Genomic DNA, 27,131 nt, shown 5'->3' with positions numbered 1-27,131 from the left:
GGAAGTACTCTTCTGTAATATTAATGAATAAATCTGCTAAATATATTATTTATTTCTGTGTGCCATGAGGTATAGGGTGGTAAATATTAATATCAATCAAACGGGAGGAAAAAATGATACATTGTAATTCCAGTGATTTTTTCTAAACGGGGAAAAACGACACGAAACAATTCTTGAGAGGATAAAGAGCAGGAAGGTCATATGACCATGTGGCCGGAAATGCGTTCAATGCGACGTACACTCACTTGCCCGTGCAGATGAAAGATCTTCGACAGTGTTGGCTTCAGTGTTTGAAAGCACACACGAGAACGTAACAGTCAGGTGGGAATGCTTCGTTCGCCTCGGTAGCTGCGCAGTCAGCGCGGCCTATTACCAAGCGAAGGACCCGGGTTCGATTCCCGGCCGGGTCGGAGGTTTTCTCCGCTCGGGGACTGGGTGTTGTATTGTCCCCACGTTGGTAAAGAAGTGGGAATGTTTCGACAGTGCTAGTATATTGGCTCCACACTCCAGAGGCCAGGTGTCCACGAGGGCGTTCACATTCGGTACTAGTGAGCATCCTCTTCATCGCACTACTACTGCCGACTTACTCTGGTGTGAACGTGTGCTGTGCAGGGGAGTGCTGAGAGACGATGGCCAAGCATATCAACCAGCAACACCCTCTTCTTCCCCCCCCCCCCCCCCCCACCTCACTTATCTTCAGATATTAACATTTATTTATGTATCGTGAACATTATGTCTTTACTAAAGACGTTGCAGAATTTTGTAACGAAAGTTTTCAATGCAACTATTGTAAGAAGTCTTAAGTGAAGATACAATGTTCACGACGCGTAAATAAATGTTGGGGTGAACATAAAATTAATGTTTTTTTTTTTTTCTAAAACCGTGATTTGTGGCATAATTTGTTGCCATGGAGTGTCCAGAAAGTGGTGCCTTCATATCGTTGCATTACACCATGAACATTAACGTTACGAAAGCTATATTTCTGACTTCATGCGCTAGAACCGCAGCTGTCGCGTGACAAGTCGACCCACGAGCTTACGGGGAAATGTTACTTAAAAATACACACAATTGAAAGATGCAACAAATCCACAATTGTGACGATACAGTAATAAAATTTTGTACCCTGATTTACATGAAATTAATGCATTTATTGTGAAGTTCCTTGGATTTAATGTATTTAATATTTCTATGGTCACCCCATCTCCGGTCAGTTTAACACGTATGGGACATGGTGAAGCGGGAACTTATTCACTCTGCAGGGACTGCAAGAGCCACTGCCGAAGTGTAACCAAAAGGAGCTGTGTCCAATGCTGCCTTCTAGACGTATCCCGTCCAAGTTTGCTTGAAAGTAATCCACGGAATAGCTGTTCACCAAGCTAGTATTGTTTTCCTCAAAAAGTGGCCGTGGCAGGAATGTCCCGTCACACATTTAATCATCTTTCAGGCACTTCGGATGCGATTTCATCATTGTAACTTTCCGAACTTGCTGTCCGTGAGTTCGATTAAAAACCAAAAATGGATTGAAAATTGGCATTTTCCATCAGTTTCCACGAACCTTCCCGCTCAACACGTTCACGCCGGCGTGTACCACTGGTGCTAGAGCCTACTACCATCTGGCGGCGTATACGACCGTGGCTAACACTCTACTCGACCGCTTATGCTACTAGCAACAATACCGTATGATGTACTACTTAGAAGCCAGGCTCAACTAATAGGTCTGAATACAATTTGTGTGAACCTTCTACAACACAGCTTTCTAAATAAATAGCTCAAAATTTGTGGTTAATTTAAAGTAAAATTATTTTGTGTGGCTCTTATTGTTGTAAGAGAATCGAATTATGTCATAAAATAAAAGATCAATATACACTCCTGGAAACTGAAATAAGAACACCGTGAATTCATTGTCCCAGGAAGGGGAAACTTTATTGACACATTCCTGGGGTCAGATACATCACATGATCACACTGACAGAACCACAGGCACATACACACAGGCAACAGAGCATGCACAATGTCGGCACTAGTACAGTGTATATCCACCTTTCGCAGCAATGCAGGCTGCTATTCTCCCACGGAGACGATCGCAGAGATGCTGGATGTAGTCCTGTGGAACGGCTTGCCATGCCATTTCCACCTGGCGCCTCAGCTGGACCAGCGTTCGTGCTGGACGTACAGACCGCGTGAGACGACGCTTCATCCAGTCCCAAACATGCTCAGTGGGGGACAGATCCGGAGATCTTGCTGGCCAGGGTAGTTGACTTACACCTTCTAGAGCACGTTGGGTGGCACGGGATACATGCGGACGTGCATTGTCCTGTTGGAACAGCAAGTTCCCTTGCCGGTCTAGGAATGGTAGAACGATGGGTTCGATGACGGTTTGGATGTACCGTGCACTATTCAGTGTCCCCTCGACGATCACCAGTGGTGTACGGCCAGTGTAGGAGATCGATCCCCACACCATGATGCCGGGTGTTGGCCCAGTGTGCCTCGGTCGTATGCAGTCCTGATTGTGGCGCTCACCTGCACGGCGCCAAACACGCATACGACCATCATTGGCACCAAGGCAGAAGCGACTCTCATCGCTGAAGACGACACGTCTCCATTCGTCCCTCCACTCACGCCTGTCGCGACACCACTGGAGGCGGGCTGCACGATGTTGGGGCGTGAGCGGAAGACGGTTTAACGGTGTGCGGGACCGTAGCCCAGCTTCATGGAGACGGTTGCGAATGGTCCTCGCCGATACCCCAGGAGCAACAGTGTCCCTAATTTGCTGGGAAGTGGCGGTGCGGTCCCCTACGGCACTGCGTAGGATCCTACGGTCTTGGCGTGCATCCGTGCGTCGCTGCGGTCCGGTCCCAGGTCGACGGGCACGTGCGCCTTCCGCCGACCACTGGCGACAACATCGATGTACTGTGGAGACCTCACGCCCCACGTGTTGAGCAATTCGGCGGTACGTCCACCCGGCCTCCCGCATGCCCACTATACGCCCTCGCTCAAAGTCCGTCAACTGCACATACGGTTCACGTCCACGCTGTCGCGGCATGCTACCAGTGTTAAAGACTGCGATGGAGCTCCGTATGCCACGGCAAACTGGCTGACACTGACGGCGGCGGTGCACAAATGCTGCGCAGCTAGCGCCATTCGACGGCCAACACCGCGGTTCCTGGTGTGTCCGCTGTGCCGTGCGTGTGATCATTGCTTGTACACCCCCCCCCCCCCCCCCGCGGTGTCCGGAGCAAGTATGGTGGGTCTGACACACCGGTGTCAATGTGTTCTTTTTTCCATTTCCAGGAGTGTATTAAATTAGTAGCTTTGGGAGCTGGAGTACCACTGCTGCCCCACAGCGAGAAACAGGAAAAGCAGGGCCACCAGATGAAGGAAAGCATGAACAGCCGCGCAGCCCAACAATTATTAGAACCAGCGGGAACATGTTAAGTAAGCATGTAATTGAGTCTTGCAGGTCGCCACTTCACATTGAGTAAACACAAAAGTTTGATAAGCAAACAAATCAGGAGATGGAAAACTACCCAAACTTGTAGCCAGTGAACAATGCAGAATCAGAACTGATTCAGTCATGTTCAAGATGTTCCTGGAACAGCATGGTTTACTGTTGCAACTGTTCGTGTTGATTTAGCGTTACGTTCATTGGGTACAAGTTTGAAAACTTTTCGACTTCGTCATTTGATTGCTTATAGAACTTTCATGATTACTCTTATCTGAAGTGGTGACAAAAGCTCACTCTATTTATTGACAAATCTGTGTGTGTACGAACTCTTCGCGCGTGTAACTTACCGAAAGGTGGAATACTTTTCATGGACGAACAGATCAAGCCGACTTTCGTATGATTTCTGTTTGTGCGTCCCGTACCGATTTCTATACAGATTTTTTTCTCCAAAACGTAATAATTGGTGAGCATAAAACATATACACAGTTCTAAAACGTCAGCGACATAGGCCTATAATTATGGGCATCTGTCCTGCGGCCTTTCTTGTAAATGGGGATGACTAGAGCTTTTTTTCAGTCGCTAGATATCCTTCATTTCTCCAGCGACTTACTATAAACTACTGGTAGAAGGTAGACAGATAATAGTTCATTGTTGCTATTTTGGTTTGCATATCGTTATCTTCTAAATGTAGGGAGTGGAGCAGTAGTCGCCAGAAAATGGGATGCACAGTGGAGAAATCTGAACATGTCTACATATTCTTCTCTTTGGGTTCAGAGGGGTGACAGCAGCGGAGACAGCCAGGAACATTTTCACCATATATGGGAATTGTGGCATTGGACACAGCACGCCAAAAAAATGGTTTTATCGTTTTGACGAGGATCGTACTGACATAAGTGACTCTCCTCGTTCAGGAAGATACTCAGGGTTTGATGAAGGTCGTTTAAACGCTTTAGTACAGAATAACCACGTCAGTGTACTCGAAATTTGATCATTCCACCATCGTGCGACATTTGAATGCATTGGAGAAGGTTCCAAAATTTTGCGTGTGGGCGCCACAAGCTCTAAGCCAAAATCACGAAGATCAGCGGGCGGTCATATGTGCAGCTCTGCTTGCTCGTTTATTAACTGGCTCCTGTATAGTTATTGATGACTAGGAATGGTTTCTTTATGCAAACATAAGGAACAGAAGGGAATGGTTGCGTTCAGACAAAGCGGAAACTGCCCGTATTAAGAGCTGCGCGCGTCCGCAGAAGATGATGATATGCTTCTGGTGGAACAGTGACAGTGTAAACATCAATGCTGACATTTATTGGCGACACTGCGACGTCCTGCAGGCGCAATCCAACAACGACGACGACGACGAGGAAGACTGCGTTTAAGTGATGTTACTCCACCGAAAGGCCCTCCCGCATTCATCTAGACTGACAAAAAGCACTTTACAGTAGATGAGCTGGGAGGTCAGTCCGCACCGATTTTCTTATTCGCCTCATCTTGCACCTTCAGATTTTCACCTTTCCCTCTATCTAAGGAACAACCTTTAAGGACCTTCCCTTCGGAATGAAAATTCGCTCCGAACTTGCCTCGTCGGGTTCTTCGCCTCAAAATCACTTGTCTTCTAGAGTCGCCATTCGGGAGGACGACGGTTCAATCCCGCGTCCGGTCATCCTCATTTAGGTTTTCCGTGATTTCCTTAAATCGCTCTAGGCAAATGCTGGGATGGTTCCTTTGATAGGGCACGGCCGACTTCTTTCCCTGTCCTTCCCTAATCCGATGAGGCCGATGACCTCGCTGTCTGGTCTTCTCCCAGAAACAACCCAACCCTCTAGAGTCGCGCAATCGGAAAGTTGCCCCAGAATTGGCAGACAGTAGTGAAAGAGAATAAAATATTGATGACTGAAGTGTGTGATACGTTTATCTGTTGCGCTTACAAAATGTTGTGGAAAAACGCTACGAACTTATGCGCCAACCTAATAAATAATACGCAACGCCTGTCTGTTTGTCTGTGCATTAAAGGTTTAACTGAGCCTAATTTGTGAGACGAAAAACCACTTTGTGAACGCGATTTTCACCTAGCGTGGCACCTGTATCAATACGCGCCTCGAGGACCGCCAACGACGAAGAGCACAGAGGCGGTCGTTTCCCGTAATCCCTGACGGCGGGCAGCCGGGCCCGCGGGCTATTAGGGCATAGCGCAGATCGGGCCGCGAGCGCGACGAACGCCGCTGACGGCTGCTATCGATTCGCTAATGGATCGCGCTGTTTACCGGTGGACGCAGCACCAAAGCCCCAGCACCGCCTCAGCACTCCGTCTGCGTGTGGGCGACGGTGCCATCAGGAGGATGAGCAGTCCCAGCGCCCACGTGCATCCCGGCCCGCTCACAGACAAGCGGCACTGAGCAGCGCTCTCCTCTCTCACAAAACCACCACGAAGTCCGCCTGAAACACTGTTGGCCATTAAAACCACAGCACCGTGAAGACGGAATGCAAGAAATGCCAAATTGGCACGAAGTGGCCTGGAAATGCAGATGTAATTATTATTTCAGCGTAATCTGACAGCGTATGCAGGAGAAATGTCAGCTATTGCGTAAAAGACTACACAGCGAGCGTCTAATTCAGTAACGTCATTAGAATGTCAGCTGTCTGTAAGAAGACACTGTTATGCCTCGTCTAACGATGACGGAGGTCTACCACCAGATGCCGGAACTCGACATGGGGATCGATGACGCGGGTTATCATTTCGTGATATTTTTGCTCGCGTTGTGCGGGATCCCTCGACTGCCATTAGGATACGGAATCGTCGGGTTCCGGAAAGCTACATTCACGCCCTGGTCCCGGTTCTCGGCAGCCCCAAGCGACTAGCGCTAGACAGCACAGATGTATTGTTCTCTCAACTGTGCAGGATCGTTCAACCACGCCGCGTATCTTTATGAGGAAATGACCGTGTTACAGGCAATTCTCATTTACTGTTCAGTCTCAGCTGCATGCTTCTAATTAGATTACATGTTTCCATCACTCTGGATTATCTTCAGATCCAAATGTAAAACTAAATATGTACAACACCGTATTACCAGCAGACTGGCGTGCAGACTGGCTACCTTACCTACTACAAAACTGTGCGCCGTAGACCGCCACCAGGGAGAAGCAAACGCAGTTAAACCTAACTGCCACGCCCCGTTCGCTGTACTTTTAGTTGCTGCACATACTTTCACTTTTGTAATATATCGTTTTACATTTTTACAGATTTATACTTTCAATGCTCCTTAAAATTCATAATACTTAGTGATGCAGTCCTACGTCTTCTGCATAATTCCATTTCTGTAATTTTATGTCTTTCACTATTTATACACCCATAGTTCTAGGCCTATACTTCTAATACTTTAACGAAAAAGATCTTCATACAATATTGTTTTTACACCTTCAGAGTTGAAACTTACGACTATACTTCCGAAGTTTCACACTCTGAGTATCTTCGGATACTAATTTAGTTATCAGTACTTCATTTATACTTTTGTGATTTTCTATTTTATCCCCCCTTTTACAGTTTTGCGCATCCATTCTGGTATCTTGAAGTAAGGTTTTTTTACGTTATTGACTTTTTGTAATTTTAGTGTAAAACCCTCACTTTATAAACTCAGAACATCCTGCCACTACCCCTCTTTCCTCTCCTCCCCCACCCTTACCTTATTTGCCCGCTCTCAATTCTCCCCCTCCTCCCTCGATCCATTTTATAATTTCACTATTATATGCCGTTCAAACTTTCCACAGACATTATTCTACACTGTTAGCGTTTCAACAAAATTTTTCATATAATTATACGTTCTATAATTTTAGCGCGACCTCTTTTGCTAAACTCATGACATCCCCAACACCCACTCCCTGCTTCCTTTCCCCTTCTCTCCTCCACTACCCCCAAGAAACACGTGCCGCAACTAGATAACACAGTACTCTGTTATGCGGCTCTGAGTAGAAAACACAGGTTGCTGACGCAAATTCTACGTTTATGTCAAATTCTTGTCGTTCATTCTGATTATAAAATATTAGATGGCACATATTAAATTTTGCTTTGTTTTAGATCTGAAGATGATCCTCAGTGATCGAAATATGTAATCTAATTAAAAATCTGAAACTGAGGCGGAACAATAAATGAGAATTATGTAAAATATCTGCACATATGCTGTACCTCTCAAGACTACTATGTCGACTACAGTGGAAATGAACCAATCTGGAGCATAACCAAGTACAGTGTGCGACGATTTCTGGAGCTCCACAGACCACGGTTAATACTGCTGCGGCCTCCTTAGACGCTGCAGCACAGGAGGGCACGCCGACAATCGTGCGTCCCAAGACAACAGCAGACGCAGGAGATTATGAAGCGAACACGTGGACAAGTCTGCACTTTTCTTACTTCGCCCACTGATTTCCGTCGTTACCCTCATCTTTTGTTGAACAAAGTAGGAGTGTGATTTCCAAACTACAGAAGGCTCTCGATTATCAGGATACTGATTACCTCATTTGTTGATTATCCGTGCACGGTACGGAAATTTTTTTAAAACTACGAAACGAAGCTTGAAACATTGTTACAATCAGGAAGAATGCTTCTGTTTTAGAATACATTATAATGAGAGTGAATCGTGTTTAACCGCACGAAGATTATGCGGGTCTAAATTCCGCTGCCTAGCATTACTGAAGTGCCGGCCGTAGTGGCCGAGCGGTTCTAGGCGCTTCAGTCCGGAACCGCGCGACTGCTCGGGAATGGATGTGTGTGATGTCCTTCGGTTAGTTAGGTTGAAGTAGTTCTAAGTTCTAAGGGACTAATGACCTCAGAAGTTAAGTCCCATAGTGCTCAGAGCCATTTGAAGCATTACTGAAGTATTTTTCCGCGGTTTCCCCATTTCATCGTTAGGTAAGTGTGGCGACCGCTCGCTTGTACGATGTCTGTGGTCGATTTCCTGTCTGCGAGTTTGCCAAACCCTAAACCTAGAAAAAAAAAGACTTTTCAATTCATTTGAAGCAGATAGTAAAAGAACGCGATTTAGTTTTCGTTCTGGGACGATTCTGTTGAGAATTCTTCCTCTGTTTTGATACGGAAACATGCTACAAGCCACAACTGAAAGCCACTACGTTGCTTATGCGTTGCTCACTGCAAACTGACGAGTAATCAACAGAACTACACTTAAAACACATTGTATTTCGTATCACTCGTTTTCAGTTCACCTTCCAGTATGATTTTCCATTTTCTGTTGTTTTACATTCACCCTTTCCTGACGCATGCACGGATCCAAAGCACATTCCCCCTTCCAAAACACATTTCAGTAGAAGCATTTATATTTTGACATACAGTATGCCAATTTCAAAGTTTCACAGCTAATTTCCAGAGAATCAAGAATATTAAATGACACGAAAATGACAAGAAATTCTTTCATTAAGAAGTCACAAGTAACGTAGGATATTATTTGGTTGCTTGTGTAAGGGCCTACCCACCTGGACTTGACCTGTAACATTCCAGCCAAATAACGGAGCACTTTCTTAGGCTAACGATACCTGCTAACAACAACAAACCCGATATGGTTCATAAATTCGCATCAGGTGGAGGTAGACCGACAAACAAGAATAATGCAACAAACTAAACAGCATATATAAATAAATATATGTAAAACAGACGACGCCGTCTTCTCGACAGTTGGTGGGAACGATTGAATTCGATTTTATGTTGTGTAAATTACGTCTTTGTCAGACATAAGAGTTCATTATTATCATTGTAGTTCTTAAACTAATTACGTGTCACATGTTCTCAAATTTTCGGAAGAATGGAATTTCTCTTGTGTTATTCTAAAACGACGTACAATGTACTGGTAGGACAAAAAGTTTATTTATTATTTATTTAGTTTCACAATTGCTTATAATATTTAATGGTGACAAGTTTCGAACGTTTCACTACCTTCATATTTTATACTTAACCGTAACATAATTCCCACTGAATAAGTCTTTCCAACGTTACTTACGTTCACCTGGTGCATAGAAGTCTTTGGCGTGTGCGATTGTAATTACGTCACAGTCAAATACTGAAACGGAGGCAATAGATTCGAAGCGTATACAACCGTTCGAAACTAATCAACGTTAAAGGTTACATGAATTGATGACGGAAAACTAAACTTAGTAGCTGGTCTTTTAACCCAAGGCAATGTAGGAATTGCACAAACAAAATATTCTTACAATGTTAAACCCTTTTATATATTTTATTGTTGCCAACATTGATTTCGTTGTTATCTATGACATCTTAAAAGCATGGCTCACCCTAAGCAATGTTTTCTGATGGGATAGTGGTGGCACGGAGAAAGTAACGCACCTATGTCTTATTTTCTGGAGTTACCATAAGTATACCCAAGCTGCTTCCGGCAAAACCCCGTTTATTTTGGATTTCCCACGTTCCTCGGTTATCCACGCAGTCATGGATTTACATCAAACCGCATAAACGGGAACTTGCTATAACATTTTCAGCATAACACATGAGGCCTGTCTATTTTAGAGCCATTTTGAAGCCAAACAATCTGTTTGTATGGAAGTTCACTATTCTATAAAAAAAATGTATCACAGCAGAATCGTGCAGAAAAAAATATGCGTCCTAATTATGTTCCTTAACAATGAAGTGGCTCTGATGACTTCATAAGAAAAACCAAATCCCTCAACAAATAAAAAAAAGAAAGTTCCCGCTATGAGCCTGTTAACTGCGGCGTGTATTTGCAGCGAGCGAACAGCCAGCGCACATGTGGCCCCGTGCCGCCAAATGCGCGCATAGCATTTGCCCCTTATTGCAGCGCGAAAATAACACCGTACAAAACGTCAATCGCAGATGGACATGCTAGCCGACGTTGCGCATGCTAAATATTTCCACACGGGCAACACACGCAGCCAACAATAAGCGTCAGGATTTATACGTAGCAACATGTAGTGGCAGCGCATTAATCCTGCAGCGTGAGGGAAAATAACCGTAATGCGATTATGGGCAGAACGCGCCGACAGGCGTGCCGGCGCCGCAGCAAAATGCACAGCTGACAGCCTGGTGTGTAATACAAAAAGAGAACCAGCTCTCGGGTTTACGTGGGCCATCCCAGTCCCGCCGAGGACGACCAATCACTAGCCAACGTCATAAACAAAGTACACTGCACTATAAAGATACCATCAGCGTTTGAACGTAGCATTTATGTTCATAGCGATGCGCAGGAAAATTGCCTTCTAACTGAATGATCACTCCAGGCGGTTGATGTAGCGGACAGAGCGCTCGTACTCTCCACTACATAGGCAATCACAACTGCCTGCGGCCATTTCATGAACGATGCACACAGCTTTTGTTTACCTAGATATCTATCTATTTCGCATTACAGCTTTTGAACGCTCCAATAAAACCTCTCTAGTTCTCAATGAGCCAGTTCTAACACGTAGGAGGTGGTAATATGAAGAAGCCATCTCGGGTTTTCTCTCTAACTGTTCGGCTAAAAGTGGCAGAGAAAAGTCACAAAGGTAACGATCGTAATGTTCAGACTGTAGGAAACAAGACGCAACAAGGTGCACGCTTGGATTGTGGAGAACGAGAAAGCCGACCAATTGTCAAAAAACGAAGCAAAGAATGCAGTACAGAAGTGATTCATTTCAGCTGTTGATCTAATGGCTGCAGCCAGTCACGGCCAACAGCGAATGGACCAAAGCGTGCGAGACTGACTGAAGGCGCAACTATACCCTGTAAAGTGGGATGTGTACTGTTAACGCAAATACTGTAGACAAGAGGCAGCCTGTAAGGAAGTGACATGCTGACATTCAGCCGCGGCTATTACCGACAATAAGTCTATAGAATGCACGCCATACCAGCACCACACAGCGTGTGGTGGGGAGATCAAGAACGCCAACCACACAGACTTCGGCCTGCCCTAGATACAGAAGAGTATCAGAATGGATACTTACGGAGTTGGCCTACATGAGTCAAGAACGTTCCTCGAATGTATCACTACTCTTGACAACACTTCGTGTAAATCAGGATTAAATTGTAACCGTTCAATTTCTCTCTCTCTCTCTCTCTCTCTCTCTCTCTCTCTCTCCTTTCCCCTCCCTCTGAGTGTGCGTGTGCCTACTTCATTATGTGCTATCAACAGCGTCAATGAAATATGTGTTATAAAAACCTCAGAAATTGTCGGAAAGAATAATGCCTTCAAATAATAGTCGGCACTGTAAGTATGGACTGGCTGTACTGGTGTACTCAGAGTCCAGTAAAAAAAAAAAGTAACCAATGTCGATCACATTCGCCTAGCTTCATGTGTAAACTTCCGATGTGTGTGAGCATGCTTTATCATGGAGACTGAGTCAGTCAGTATATGGCAACTTGGCTCACAAATTGTTTATTTCTTTATGCATATTTCACTTCACGTCACGACAGCAAACTGTTGCGCACGTGTCCCACATCAAGACCCGTTTGTGAACACCAAGAATTCCTCACGAAGGACCGAGATCGCGACTGGTATGAACTACTTTGGTTTCGGAAAGAATTTTCTCTCGTTGGACCATTACTTCAAATCTGACTGGAAGTCACTTCACATTTCACTGACGGCAAAAATCTGACGCTGGAACATTTGATCTCTAGGTCGAATCTCCGTTTCAGGTAAGCTACTGAGGTCAGCCGTTACTGCTTCTGTTGAAATGTTATCACTAATCGCACAGATACGTTCTCTTGCTCCAGTCAAGAATTACACCAACACGAGAATGGTAAGGTCAATGAGAAAATGTATTGTGATCCATTACTAACACATACCAAATGTCAGTGGATATCTGCCGGCCTTTTGCCAAGTGAAGCTCGTTTCTTAATGTACGAACTATGATCAACAGTTGTAATTCTTGCATTCGAAGTGAGCGTTACTTAAGAACGTGTCATTTCACGAACGAAAGGAAAACCTTCGTTTTTTTTTTTTCTTCTGAAACTTCATATCAGACAATATTCTCCAAGTTGTAATAAATTTAACAGCTTGGAATCAGTGCATAAAATCACAACAACAGTTGTGTGTCATTCAAAAGACAACATTCTTCTGGCTTTCTGGATAATGACTGCATCGTCTTAGCATGCGGCACAATGAGATGTTTCCGAAGCTGAACTAAGTCATTAATGGAAAGACACTGCACAATAAGCCGGAAGCTATCAATACTCAGCACGACAGTGTACAACTACAGACTTTTTTCCAAAGAATAGGCAAATTTGGCCTGTTCCATGTCCCAACATCCACTGTGCATCCTGGATACGAGAATGGCGCCTTCCAACTTACAGCTGGAAGATCCAGTGAACAAGAATCTGATGACACACAATGTGAATGTCGTTGTGAAGAAGTGGATTAGACAGTGCGCAACCGACTTTTTATCAAGAGCATTCGAGAGATGGTTTCAGTGAAGACCGAATTATTATTATTATTATTATTATTATTATTATTATTATTATTATTATTATTAATATTTTATTTTTTTTATTTTTTTTTCCAAGGTAGGACCTTGAATAGCAACTCTGACCAGAGTAAGAGCCACTCGTACTACAGACACGATTCAAACGATATACATCAGCTAACAACCAAGTTTTTATATCGCTTCTGCTTTACAGTTAGATACATGTTCCACAGCTCGTTTGAACTATTTGTTTGAGGTCGAAAAGATGTGGACAGTGTCAAGTTACAGGACATTTAAGTCAAACATCGTTGGTTTCATTACACGGCTACGTGTTAGCCATTTTTAATTACCTAAGTGGCATACTGGCCTAAATTTAACATTATTAACATATTTTCATAACTACTAACGAAAATGTATTAAAAACTTTTTTCTTCAAGGTTACCCGTTTTTAATTAGAAATTCGTCCTTCCAATAAACGAATTTGCCAGAAGAATTTTCTTATAACTTGCTTTGCTACCTCTCATACATTTCATGCTATTGGGCAAATGATCAAAAACTCGTGCCGATGCATACTGATCTCCTTTCTGAACCACAAACAGATTTAATTGCAATAAAGGCAATTTTTTCCATCTAGCGTCGTATGTATAGACTTTTGTATTCTTCTCAAACTGTGATCATTATTTATGACTAATTTCACTAACGAATACATATAGTGTGAAGGTGCAGATAAAAATGTTTAATTCGTAGAAGACCTACTTTCTAGTTAACTGCGAGTGAACGTATCATTATTTTTCTTACTGCTTGTTGTTGTGCTGTCAGTACTTTCTTTCTGAGTGGTGAGCTACCCCAGAAAATCATTTGGTAAGGCATTATTGCGTGGAAACACGCAGAGTATGTTAGGAGGTTAATTCGTTCATTTCAAAGACTAGCAACTACAGTAATAGCAAAAGTAGATGACAACTGTTTGAGCAGTAGAGAAACGCATTTCTTCCATTTGAAGTTTTCATCAGTGGGTATACTGAAAACTTTGCAAAATTCTACTGTTTGCTGATAGCTGTCAATGTGCTACACCATTTGCTGATGTGATTTCCAAAATTAAGGAGAATACATTTTCAGGGAACCACTAAATAATTATTTGAAACACATCGTTAACAATTTCTTCCGCTGTTTTCTCTGTAATGGTATTTATTGTAACATTAGTATCATCAGCATGAAGTATCAATCCACTACTGTTCGTTAAGTGGAAGGTCGGTCTCTCACACCTAGAAGGAATACGTGTGAACCCGAAATTGAACCGTGTGGCACTCTTTGATTTCTCCCCAGTCTTTACATTTTTTTCCTTCAGACATTGTTTGACTTGTTCAGTACTAGCCTCTCGTGTATCACTATTACCTGCCGTCTCACTAATTCCACCAAACGTGGGAGGAATCTGCTGCTGCATCAGATTCCGTATTATCTTCTATATCAGCTCACTCGTTCGAGCAAACACACAATCAGCGTACATTGTATGCACTTCCCAGAACTCGCAACCTTATACATCGCACCTGGGGTCACACCATCTTCCGCTTAATCTGGAGCAACGCGTTCTTTGGCTAGTCTGGAGGATTAAGCGGAGGAGGAGGTTGAGGTTGACGCGGAGGCAGGGCGGAAGGAGAGTTGGAGGGGGTGGAGGTGGGGGGAGTGGGGGAGAGGCTAATGAGTTGGCGCGCCCAACCTCGGCAGCGGCGGCGGCCGCACCAGTGCAAACATGCAACGGCCCGGCCTCAATTATGCGTGGGCACGACGTCGGCGGCGTGGTCCCTAGTTGGCGGATCCACAGTGCGCCTGCCTCAGGCTCTATGGCATCACCGCACCGGCCATTGCTATACTGAAGCCAAGGGACTACCGGTACGTCACCTAGTCTCCTGATAACCAGCAACGACGTTTGGCAACCTGTTTATCCATTCGGTCCGTCCTTCACAAGGAGTCATTTTTTCCAATACTCGTCTTCTCTCACACAAATACTAATCACTGTCAAGTCCGGTGATTTATTTTTTCAACTTAACACTTACTTCATCGGCGAAATAGCCCACCACAAACACAGTGGACAAAGAATTAAGTTACACCGCGGATGCATCACCCTAACACTCCACCCCTGCCTTGATAATGACATTTAACCGAAGGGGATACACAAATTTCTTCCGATGTGTAGTATCCAGATGAAGCCTCTCGTTGATGGTTAGATCCCGTAGACGTAAGAAACTGCGAGATACGTCGACTTCTACGTTTGATCTACGGTTCCGAACAGATGCAGACACTTTGTGGTATTATGATTGGGTTATTTGGAGGGCCAGTGAAGGTGCATCAGGTTGCCCGTGAATGCGGCTGGCATCTTGGAGAAAGGGAGATGCTCAGCATACTCTTAAGGGGATGTCCATTAATTACGCGCGGGGTTTTCTTTACAAGCTGGAGCCACCTCCACCCTTTGTGAGCCTTCTCACGTGATGTTTGCCCCCAGGTGGGGTAAAAACAGTAAAAATGGAACCTTTTGTATTAAAAACTGATTACGCGCATCAATAAAGGCATATTTTATTTACAAAGCGTATTATACAGTGCTTTTAACAGGTGATTGAAAACACATTTTGAACATGTCAACCCTAAGGGGGACGCCCAGTAATTCCGTGAGAGGTTTTCTTCGAAATCTGGACTCCCTCCCTCTTCTCCCTTCCTGAGATTTGATGAGGTATGGTTGAACCCACCTAACCCTCGCGTTAGGTTTGCCCCATATTCAGGTAAAAATAAATAAAAATGAAAACCTTTTATTTGTTTTAAACATTTATTAAAATACTTTAATAGAAACACGTCTCATTAAGAAAGGGTATTACACAGTGCTTTTAACGGGTGATTAAAAACACTATTTTAAACATTTCAAACCCGAGTAGTATTCGGACGGACGGACGGACGGACAGACAGACAGACACAAACAGACGGACAAGAAGTCTTAGAGAAGGCAGTATTAACCGTTCGAGGGATCCCTTAAAATTAACCTTTTATTGGTATTTTATATACATCAAATGTCATTGAACCTTTACTCACTTTGCAGATCAAAGACAAAATTGTTTGTACCTTCCTTTTAACCGGATAATTACGCTCGTTTTCAATCTTTTTATTTACATGATCACTAAGGGAATTGTCTGTCAACTTCAGCTTAACTTCCTTCCACAAGCGATCAACTTCTTGCTCGCAAGTCGATTTGTCGACATGCCGCTTAACGTATGCACTGTAAAAGTTTTGGTACAGATTCAAGTTGAATACAACAACATCGGCTTTCTGAGCGTTGTGCATCACGATTGATTCACTGACAGATAAGCACTAATTTCTACCGGCGCGGCAAAGAACTCCCCAAATGAAATCTAACACTTGTGTGGCACTTGCTTCAATTCAGGGAATCCCCTGCATGCACGCGTGTAAGGCATTCGGTTCAATTCAGAGAGGCCATGAAAAGGGTGGGCACTTTAATACTGCATACACTTGTGATTAATTATACAAAGCAAAATGTTATCCGTTATAATAATGTGTTATCTGAATTACGAAGCTGACGGGAGATTTTCATTGCCTCCCTCTCCCCTCCCTTAAATGAGATTTTGCCGGACCCCCACCCCCATTTTGAGCTCACTTAGGTAATGGACGTCCCCTAATGCTTATGTAGAAGATAAACCAACACCTGATCACCGAGGATGTCAAACATTCTCGTTCATATTCACGGTAAAATGAGCGACTGGGATCCAAGTCAATGCATGAAAAACGCCCTCAAAACAACACAGAACCAATCTATCCTGAACTTCACTTCCCATACTCGTGATTTAAATGCCTCACTGAACCGTTGGCGAACTATAAGCCTTCCGCTATTTAAAAAGAGGCAAAATCCGGTAAGTCGGATAACACTACCGTCCAGTTTCTGTCAAGTTTGTTCCATTAACGACGTGCAGCTCTGTGTCCCGCTGAGAGCAATGGCCTTTTGGGAGGTAACCTGCTCCAATTGTCCAATGCATGCAGTTCCCTTCGCAATGATAACTAGGAGGCTGGTTCAAACGAACCCCCATTAACTGACAGCATGAAACTACCCTTTACTTGTATGACACCTGTGCAGTAGCAGATGACAGAGTTGCCATGTGAACCTCTCGAAACCCGTCATATTCTAACCATATTTCGTAGCATTTGCTAAACGTATCTTTACTGTGCGAGTTTGCGGATCCATTATGATGTATGGCAGCTTTTTTTTAATTGGTTTAGGATATTTTTCCATTAGATTTTTGAATATCCGATTCTTCGCCTATTTACTGAACGTATTAATTATCTTATGTGATTAGTCTTGTTTTCTATGCCAGCTGTCAGAAGATAAAATTATTCTTGCCAAATATGAAGTATTAAAATTCGTTATAGAAGATATATTTGAAATATTAACAAACAATTTATGTTTTACAAAATGGACTTGCCATTCAAATATTATTTTCTACTCAAAAGTTATCGCAGTTGAATTGTATCGATATTTGAGAAACTTCGTGAACTATTGAAACGTAATAACTTTGTTTTACTTTGTGATGTCCACATAGTTAGGATGAAGAGAGTCGGTATAAAATGTTTATTGTGGATACTGTAATACTCCTTTCTAAAAAAACTATATTCCGTCTACAAATTGGTGTGAACGTGTTCGCGACGAAAGAGTCGATGTTCACATCTGTTTTATCTGTATAATAAAAGAAGGGGGCAGACTTCAAAATATGTTTTCAAACTAGGTAGGAGAGGTCTGACGGTTCGCACTTTTCTTTCTGCTTTCAACCTCCAGAAAATAAGCATCGTGGGCTGTAGTTGTGTTTTCACAATATACTAACTTGTTTTGAGTTTTTTTAAGTGCTGTTTTATTATTAATAATCCAGTCCACATGCTTGTTTCATTATTCATTGTATTATCAGTTTTATTTTTCAGCATTTCTAGCAGGGAAGATGGAATCACTGGAGTGATTTCATTATTATTTTGTAACGTCCGTTCTTACTTATTGTATGCGTGGAATCTGCACCATTCAGAAAAGAAGTCAGGTTTTTTTTTATTTTTTTTAAATCAATCATACACCATACAGCGACTAACATATCGCATATTGCAAATTGCATCTAGTGAAATTCAATCGGCCCATATCCTCTATTCCGCCGCCCCCAATACCAATCTGGGATCACAGTCTCCGTTCTGTTAACGAAATTTTAAAATATTTGAGTTGGTGGAGATTGAAGTCAACTTACAACAGACATGTGGAGCCCAGACTGGAAACTGTCTCCACTACACCCATACAAAATGCATTTATAATGTTATGTCGTTATACATTAAGCGTTCGCACTCAAGCTGGTATCAGTTAACTACGTGTAATATATAAAAGATGGCGCTTTGCAGTGTTTCAATCAAGAATATTTCCAGTTTAGCACTTACATTATTTCTGAAATGAACATTACTTCTTTATTAACCTAATTGTGTGATGACTGGATTATTTCGAAAGATCGATTCCAGAAAGAGTTAGATTTTGTTCTGAATCATGACAAATCCTGGCCCCCTCTCACCGCGAACCCCGTTTTACTACAGGACAACGAACAATAACGTGTACTTCGACATCAAGCGATGAAAGATGCGTAGAAATTTTTACCTTCTGATTTCTACAATAATTAGCATAAGCGGTGTGTGTCTACAATCCTTGTCCGATGAAATTAACTATAAACAATTCTGTGCCTACTGCTTTCGACAGAAACGTCGAAGAAATAATTTTAGTCAGTTAACTAACATGATGTTTAATTAGACTATGGGAATGGATTGTTTAGAAACAGTAATGTCTGTAGGGTTTCTATCATCCGACTGTCAGTCACAACACGAGATACTCCTCTCCGGCAACTGTCTGTCTGTATCTTCTTACGACTGCCGTTCTTAGGCAGTTTTTACCTGGCTGCGAGCGATGCAACAGTCCTAGTACAAACCCCGGTCAGTCCGAGTTGAAACACCAATAGATTGGGCAGCTTCATTCACTGCATGGTCACGAGCACGTTCAGACACGACAGCTCGTCTTTGTCACTCTGTCACGTCTCCACACCTTACTGCGGTAATTCCATACAAGCAAGCAAGATTATATGACTACAATTTTAATATTTCTCACAGAAATACTAACAAGGAACCACTTGAGTGTGAGGTGGCAAATTCAGTCTTCAGTAAGACTATTTGAAAGAGTTGTGTTAACAACCTTGGCTTACGTAAGCAGTGGAGCGTCACGTGACTGCCTGGTACCACTTCAACAATACTTTCATCGCTCCAATGCGCCCTTTTAGGCGGTGGCTGATGTTTAGTGCGGTGAGCTTGCTTACTACAGTTAAAATTCTTTACACGGCTCATAATGTGCCGTGTTGAGTTACAGTAGTCTCGAAGCCAGTCACGAAGACCACGGTACTTACGTAGTTGAGGGCGAGATCAGGGTGGTTGGTTTGGATCCCGTCATCGAGGATGGAAACGACGACCCCTTTGCCGGTGTAGCCCTTCTGCCACGCCGGAGCCACGTTCATATCGAAGCCGTCCTTAGCACCACCATTCTGCAACACATGCAATTAGACATTACCTGCTGGGCGAGTGTTTGTTTGATCAACAAAAAACTATTAATAATAAAATAACTGTACAGATCTTACTCTGCAGAGCCAAGAAACTCAGTTGAACACCTGAGCACAGTAATCCGTATTTTCCATCCCACTACTTACGGCTAATAATTTAACTGTGTTATTTTTGAGCGGATGGAAATATCATGTATACGTTTCGCAGTTTTATCGTTGATTTCCCAGGAAGAAATAGAATGTGTAAAGCTATTGCCTTACATCAGCAGCATTATTTTTACATGTTATCGTCCATGCAGATCTGTGAATGGAATTACACGCTTAACTTTAATGTGTGATACTGCGATTGTGCAAGTGAAAATGGGGTTTCTCACATATTTTAGATGGTTGTATGATTGTAAAGCCCAAATGTTTTACAAGAAAGCGAGGACGATGTGCAATTCATTGGTTAGGAAAGACGTGCAATGACTGCAATTTTAATATTTCTCACAGAAGTACTAACAAGGAACCACTTGATTGTGAGGTGGTAAGTTCTGTCTTCGATAAGCTCATTTGAAAAAATGGTGTTAACAATTACGACAGGAAAAATATTTGCCGCCAGTGATTCACCAAGCGCATCCGGAGAGTGACAGAGGAGTGTCCGGGAGGTGAAGAGGTCAACATTCTATGGGATGTATGTATTACACTTCACAAAATGAATATAGACATTAAAGAAATGTTCAAAACAAGCAAGTAACTTGTACAAAGGGTGTTTTACGAGACTTTCTTCAAGAAACTGCTAGTTGTGAGGATGCCACGAGTTACATTTTTTAGTTTTTAAAATATTCCATTGAAGATGCATAGAAGCGACTTCTCTGAAAGGTATACTTGTTCATTGAGAACTGTGTGTGGTGACTGGAGCTGTGGATGTAGATTTCGAGCTCTTCACGAACATTCATAATCTTTCCGTTGGTGACAGTGTTTAGTACCTGCGGGTTATCTTTAATGGCTGTGGCTGTGAGCTCATTTTCTTTCAAATTTATTGCGTAAGCGGATTTATCAAAATCATTTAGCCGGAAGACGGGCTGTATTCAATGTGAATAAGTACTACAATATTTTAAACACGTGTCTTTTAGCCACTACCAAATGTTTGATATGTCTCTGTTTAGTCACCTCACCCCCACCCAGCACCTTGCCGTTGGTGGGGAGCCTTTTGTGCCTCAGCAATACAGACGGCCACCGTATGTGCAGCCACATCGGAGGGGTGGCCAGACAAACGTCTGTCTCCTGAAGAGGGGCAGCAGCCTTTTCAGTAGTTGCAGGGGCAACAGTCTAGATGACTTACTGATCTTGCTTTGTAACATTAACCAAAATTGACTTGCTGTGCTGGTACTGCGAACGGCGAAAAGCGAGGGGAAACTACAGCCTTAATTTTTCCCGAGGGCATGCAGCTTTACTGTATGGTTAAATGATGTGGCGTCCTCTTGGGTAAAATATTCCGGAGGTAAAATAGTCTCCCATTCGCATCTCCTGTCCGCAACTCGTGGTCTCGCGGTCGCGTTCTCGCTTCCCGAGAGCAAGGGGTCCCGGATTTTCACCTGCCTCGAGATGACTGGGTGTTTGTGTTGTCCTCACCATTTCATCATCATTCATGAAAGTGGCGAGTTTATCTGTGCAAAGGTTGCGAATTTGTACGGGCGCTGATAACGGCGCAGTTGAGCGCCCCCACAAACCACACACCACCACAGTCACCGTCACCATCTCCGGGCGGCGACTACTCAGCAGGACATCGTTATCAGAAGGGAGAAAACTGGCGTTCTACCGATCGCAGCGTGGAATGTCATATCGCTTAATCGTTGAGGATATGTTCAAATTAGATACCCTGGAAATTATTGAAGCTTGGTGGCAGGAGGAACAAGACTTCTGGTCAGATGAGTACAGGGTTATAAATACAAAGTGAAGTAAGGGTAATGCAGGAGTAGGTTTTAATAATGAATAAAAAAAAATAGGAGCGCGGGTAAGCTACTGCGAACAGCATAGTGAACGTATTATCGTATGACAATAGACACGAACCCCAAGCCCACCACAGCAGAACAAGTTTATATGCCAACTCGTTCCGCAGATGAAGAGATTGACGAAATGTATGATGAGATAAAAGAAATTATTCAGATTGTTAAGGGAGACGAAAATTTAATAGTCGTGGGGTACTCAAACTCGATAGCAGGAAAAGGAAGAGAAGGGAAAGTAGTAGATGAACATGGACTGGGGAAGGAATGAAAGAGGAAACCGCCTGGTAGAATTTTGCACGAAACATAACTTAATCATTGCTATTACTTGGTTTAAGGATCTTTAAAGACGGTTGTAAACGTGGAAGAGGCCTGGAGACAATGGAAGGTTTCAGACAGATTATATAATTGTAAGACAGAAATTTAGGAAACAGGTTTTAAATTGTACATGTGGACTCTGACCACAATTTATTGCTTTTTAACTGCAGATTAAAACTCAAGAAACTGCAAAAAGGTAGGAATTTTAGCAGATGGGACCTGGATAAACTGGAAGAAGCAGAGGTTGTAGAGTGTTTCAGAGAGAGCATTAGGCAACGATTGACGAAAACAGGGGAAAGAAATTCAGTAGTAGAAGAAGAATGAGTAGCTTTGAGAGGTGATGTAGTGAAGGCAGCAGAGGATCTAGTAGTTAAAAAGACGAGGCCTAGTAGAAATTCTTCGGTAAGAGAAGAGATCTTGGATTTAACTGATGAAAGGAGAAAATACATAAATGTAGTAAATGAAGTAAATGAAGCAGGCGAAAAGGACTACAAATGAGAGCGACAGGAAGCGCAAAATAGCTAAGCAAGGATTCCTAGCGGACAAATGTAAAGATGGAGGGGCATGTATCACTAGGGTAACATAGATACTGCCTACAGTAAAATTAAAGAGGCATTTGGAGAGAAGAGAACCATGTGTATGAATATCAAGAGCTCAGATGGAAAACCATTCCTAAGCCAACAAGGTAAAGCAGAAAGGTGGAAGGAGTACTTAGAGGGCCTATACAAGGGCGATGTGCTTTAGGGCATTACTATGGAAATGGAAGAGAACGTAGATGAAGGTGAAATGGGAGATATGATACTGCGTGAAGAATTTGACAGAGCACTGAAAGACCTAAGGCGAAACAAGGCCCCAGGAGTAGACAACATTTCATTCTGATAGACTTGGGAGAGTCAGCCAAGACAAAACTCTTCCATTTGGTGAGCAAGATGTATGAGACAGGCGAAATAGCCTCTAACTTCAAGAAGAATGTAGTAATGCCAGTGCCAAAGAACAGGTATTGACAGGCGTGAAAATAACCTAACTATCAATGGAAGAAGTCACGGCTGCAAAATACCAACACGAATTCTTTACAGACGAATGGAAAGATCAGTTTGGATTCCGTAAAAATGTTGGAACACGCGAGGCAATACTGACCCCACGACTTACGTTAGAAGATCGGTCAAGGGAAGGCAAACCTACGTTTCTAGCATTTGTAGACTTAGAGAAAGCTTTTGACAATGTTAAGTGGAATACTCCCTTACCAATTCTGAAGGTGGCAGGGGGTAAACTACAGGGAGCGAAAGGCTACTTACAATTTGTACAGAAACCAGTTGGCAGTTACAAGAGCCGAGGGGCATAAAAGGGAAGCAGTTGTTGGGAAGGGAGTTAGAGTTGTAGCCTACCCCGATGTTATTCAATCTGTATATTGAGCAAGCAGTAAAAAAAAAAAAACAAAAGAAAAGTTCGGAGTAGGTACTAAAATCCAAGGTGAAGAAATAAAAACTTTGAGGTTTGCCGATGACATTTTAATTCTGTCAGACACAGCAAAGGAGCTGGCAGAGCAGTTGAACGGAATAGACAGTGTCTTGAAAGGATAAGAGACGATCAAGAATAAAAGCAAAAAGAGGATGATGGAATGTAGTCGAATTACGTCAGGTGATGCTGCGGGAATTCGATTAAGAAATGAGACACACAAAGTAGTGTGTCTGTGTTGCTGTTTGGGGAGCAAAAAAACTGATGATGGTCGAAGTAGAGAGGATACAAAACGTAGACTGGCTACGGCAAGGAAAACGTTACTGAAGAAGATAAAAAATTTAACATCGAGTATAGATTTAAGTATCAGGAAGTCCTTTCTGGACGTATTTGTATGGAGTGTAGCCATGTATGGCAGTGAAACATGACGATAAATAATTTAGACAAGAATGGAATGGAAGCTTTCGTAATGTGGTGCTGTAGAAGGACGCTGAAGATCAGATGGGTAGGTCACGTAACTAATGAGGAGGTATTGAATAGAATTGGGGAGGAAAGAAGTTTGTGGCACAACCTGACTAGAAGAAGGCAAAGGTTGGCAGGACACGTTGTGAGGCATCAAGGGATTACCAATTTAGTATTGGTTGGAAGCGTGGACGGTAAAAATCTTAGAGGGAGACCACCAAGAGATGAATACAGTAACCAGAATCAGGAAGATGTCGGTTGCAGTAGTTACTCGGAAATGAAGAAGCTTGCACTGGATAGAGTAGTATGGAGAGCTGCATCAAACCAGTCTCTGGACTGAAGACCACAACAAGTCGTCATTACATTTTTTTTATTGAAACAGTGATCTCAAGCACTGAGAATGGTAACATGTCCATGAATCTAAACCACATGAAATGGGCACAAGCCTGAAACCGATCATATGTTAGATGAACTCACGTACTGTGACGTATAGTTGTTACTATTCTACATCCTATGAAGGTGGTCACGAAGTTCAACTGCTTCCATTACGGATAGAACACTTTTAATGTGATATCTTTCGATGCTAAAGAATCTGTCACCGATCATATTTTATCAAGCCGACGTGTCATTGTTTCAGAAGAACGAAAAGAATAGGTCCTGCACAACACCTAAGACGTACTGGAAATGATTAATAGAAACTGGAATGAGGTTCATCTTAAGGAAGATGTAAGATTTTTTACCAAGGAATTTTCGTATGATGTGTGGTCATTTATATTAGGCCTATCACAAAGAATCTTCAAAGAACATCAAATATGGAGAAACTATCATTAATAGTTCTGGAGAAAATCTTGTCGAATTTTGTAACCAATATGAATTGAAAATTCTTAACCCACACTATTCACGTAAATATATCCACAGATATACGTGGGAGAGACCATCATTACAGCAGAAATCAATAACTGATTACATCATTACCAAGCAACGGCAAAAAATGGTAGTTCATGACTGCAGAGTCATGCGGGGAGCCAATTGTGGGTCTGATCACTACTCAGTGTTAGTAAAGTTGACATATCCATTTAGGAGAAAATCATTAACTGGACAAGTGGCTGACCACAGCTATCATGAGAAATTAGAGCAGGCAAGGTATAAGCTCTTTCCCCTGAAAAAGTTCAGCATCAAGGATATATTTCAACGTAAATTACAAAATAAACTGAAAGCGATTCCAGAAGATTACAATGTTGAAGTAGAATATGAAAATATTAAAAACAGCAATTAGAAAAACTGCTCTAGAGGTACTAGGGACAGAGAGTACGAGTCTAGGTAAACGGGATCCTCCATGCATGTCTGATAACCTGAAGACGTTGATTAGGGAAAAGAAAAATCTCTACAAAAAATTGTAATCAACTAAATCCCTACATGACAGGCAAAACTACCAGACAACAAATTACGAATTAAGAAACACAATTAAATTAGAAAAGAACAAGATGTGGGAACAAATGAATTAAAACTGAGGGTCTAATAGGTGGATCAGAAACAACAGAAATGTGGAGGACAATTACCAGTATGAAGGAAACACAAGTGAACAAAGCAGTAGACAACCTAATTGCCTTAAAGAAATGGAATAAGCATTATACACACCTTTTAACTGAAGATAGGCCATATTACAGGCAAGGGAATGATGAGAAGACGGAAGTAACTGATCGAAATATGGACGTAACAATAGAGGAAGCAAATTGTGCATGAATTAAAATGAAGAATGGCCGATCACCTGGTCCAGGAAACATTCCTGTTGAATTATTGAAAGCTGGAGGAAGATATCTGAAGAAACGAATAACCTGCCTGATGAACAACTGTTGTAAAAGGATTGAAATTCCCTCAGAATGGAAAAAGTCATATATGGTTTCTATCTTCAAGAAAGGGAATAGAAGAGACACAAACTGCTATAGAGGCATTAGTGCCAACTGCACAATGAGCCGCTTCTTCAGCAAGATAATGTTTGAAAAAATTAGACAAAATATTGGCCACCATATTGGGGAAGACCAGACGGAGTTTAGGCAGAACAGATCACGTACAGATAACCTATTTATTTTACAACAACTAATGAGGAAATTTATAGCAGTAGGGAAGGAACTGCACACTGTAGATTTAGCAGAAGCTTACGTTATAGTCCCTAGATCTAAGCTGTCGGAAGCTATGACAGATATAGGTATGGATGATCACCTTTTACAGATTATTATTGAAATGTACAGAGATAATGTGGTACAGATGAAACGAAGTTCAAAGTTATCAAAACCTATTAATGTCAGTAAAGGTTTGCGACAAAGCTACAGTATGTCACCCACCTTGTTCAATTTATATTCACCCACCTTGTTCAATTTATATGTAGAATTGGCTCTCCGAAATTGGAAGAGCAGCTGCAGTGGAATGGGAATCACTGTCAACGATGGACAGATATTTTCATTAAGTTTTGCTGACGTTCAAGGTATTATAGCACAAGATGATTATGACCTTGAGTTCATGATAATGTATCGGCAATACAACAGATGGGGACTACAGATGAGTCTAACAGGAACAGAGTGTCTGGTGGTGGATAGAGATGCTAAATTTGAAGTACACATCAATGACAAGGCGGTTATGAGACACGTAGAGAAATTTAAATATCTCTGTGCACATATTCATAAAAATGGATTGGGCCAAACATAAGTAAAATATAGACTACAGCAAAGCAGGGCAGTGTTAGGGTGTACGAATACTTTTTAGTGGTAAAGAATATTTCCAACAGCAATAAGAAAAGAATAAGTAAGGTAATGGTTGGATCAGAACTATGGCTCTTAAATGCGGACCTCAAAAACGACTAATAGCTGTGGAAATTGATTATCTGCGTAGGAGTGCCAGGATTTCAAGAATCGACTCGGTGCCCCACTGCAGACTCCTAACTAAAGTACGAGCATACGGGATTGGTTCCCAAATATGGGAGTTGCTCGAAAACTTCTTAAGTAACAGAACCCAGTGCGTTGTCCTCGATGGTGAGTGTTAATCGGAGGTGAGGGTGTCATTGGAGTGCCCCAGGGAAGTTTGGTAGGTCATCTGTTGTTTCCTATCTACATAAATGATCTTTTGGATAGGGTGGATAGCAATGTGCGGCTGTTTCCTGATGATGCTGTGGTGTACGGGAAGGTATCGTCGTTGAGTGACTGTAGGAGGATACAAGATGACTTGGACAGGATTTGTGATTGGTGTACAGAATGGCAGCTAACTCTAAATATAGATAAATGTAAATTAATGCAGATGAATAGGAACAGGAATCCTGTAATGTTTGAATACTCCATTAGTAATGTAGCGCTTGACACAGTCACGTCGATTAAATATTTGGGCGTAACATTGCAGAGCGATATGAAGTAGGACAAGCATGTAATGGCAGTTGTGGGGAAGGCGGATAGTC

The 27,131-nt window shown here is 42.5% G+C and overlaps 1 protein-coding gene across 1 annotated transcript in view; it reads right to left on the bottom strand.

The window, feature by feature from the left end:
- Positions 1 to 27,131, bottom strand: part of LOC124709143 (furin-like protease 2) — a 467,447-nt gene that overhangs the window by 237,615 nt on the left and 202,701 nt on the right. Inside the window, exon 3 of the mRNA XM_047240815.1 lies at positions 19,320 to 19,454. Within this exon, the coding sequence (XP_047096771.1) occupies positions 19,320 to 19,427 (108 nt within the window). The 5' untranslated portion in view covers positions 19,428 to 19,454. The remainder of the gene's footprint in view (positions 1 to 19,319; positions 19,455 to 27,131) is intronic.

The sequence above is a fragment of the Schistocerca piceifrons genome, chromosome 7, assembly GCF_021461385.2.
Source record: "Schistocerca piceifrons isolate TAMUIC-IGC-003096 chromosome 7, iqSchPice1.1, whole genome shotgun sequence".
NCBI lineage: Eukaryota > Metazoa > Arthropoda > Insecta > Orthoptera > Acrididae > Schistocerca > Schistocerca piceifrons.
Note: the sequence above shows the minus strand (reverse complement) of the source record. Positions and strands in the feature narration are given on the sequence as shown.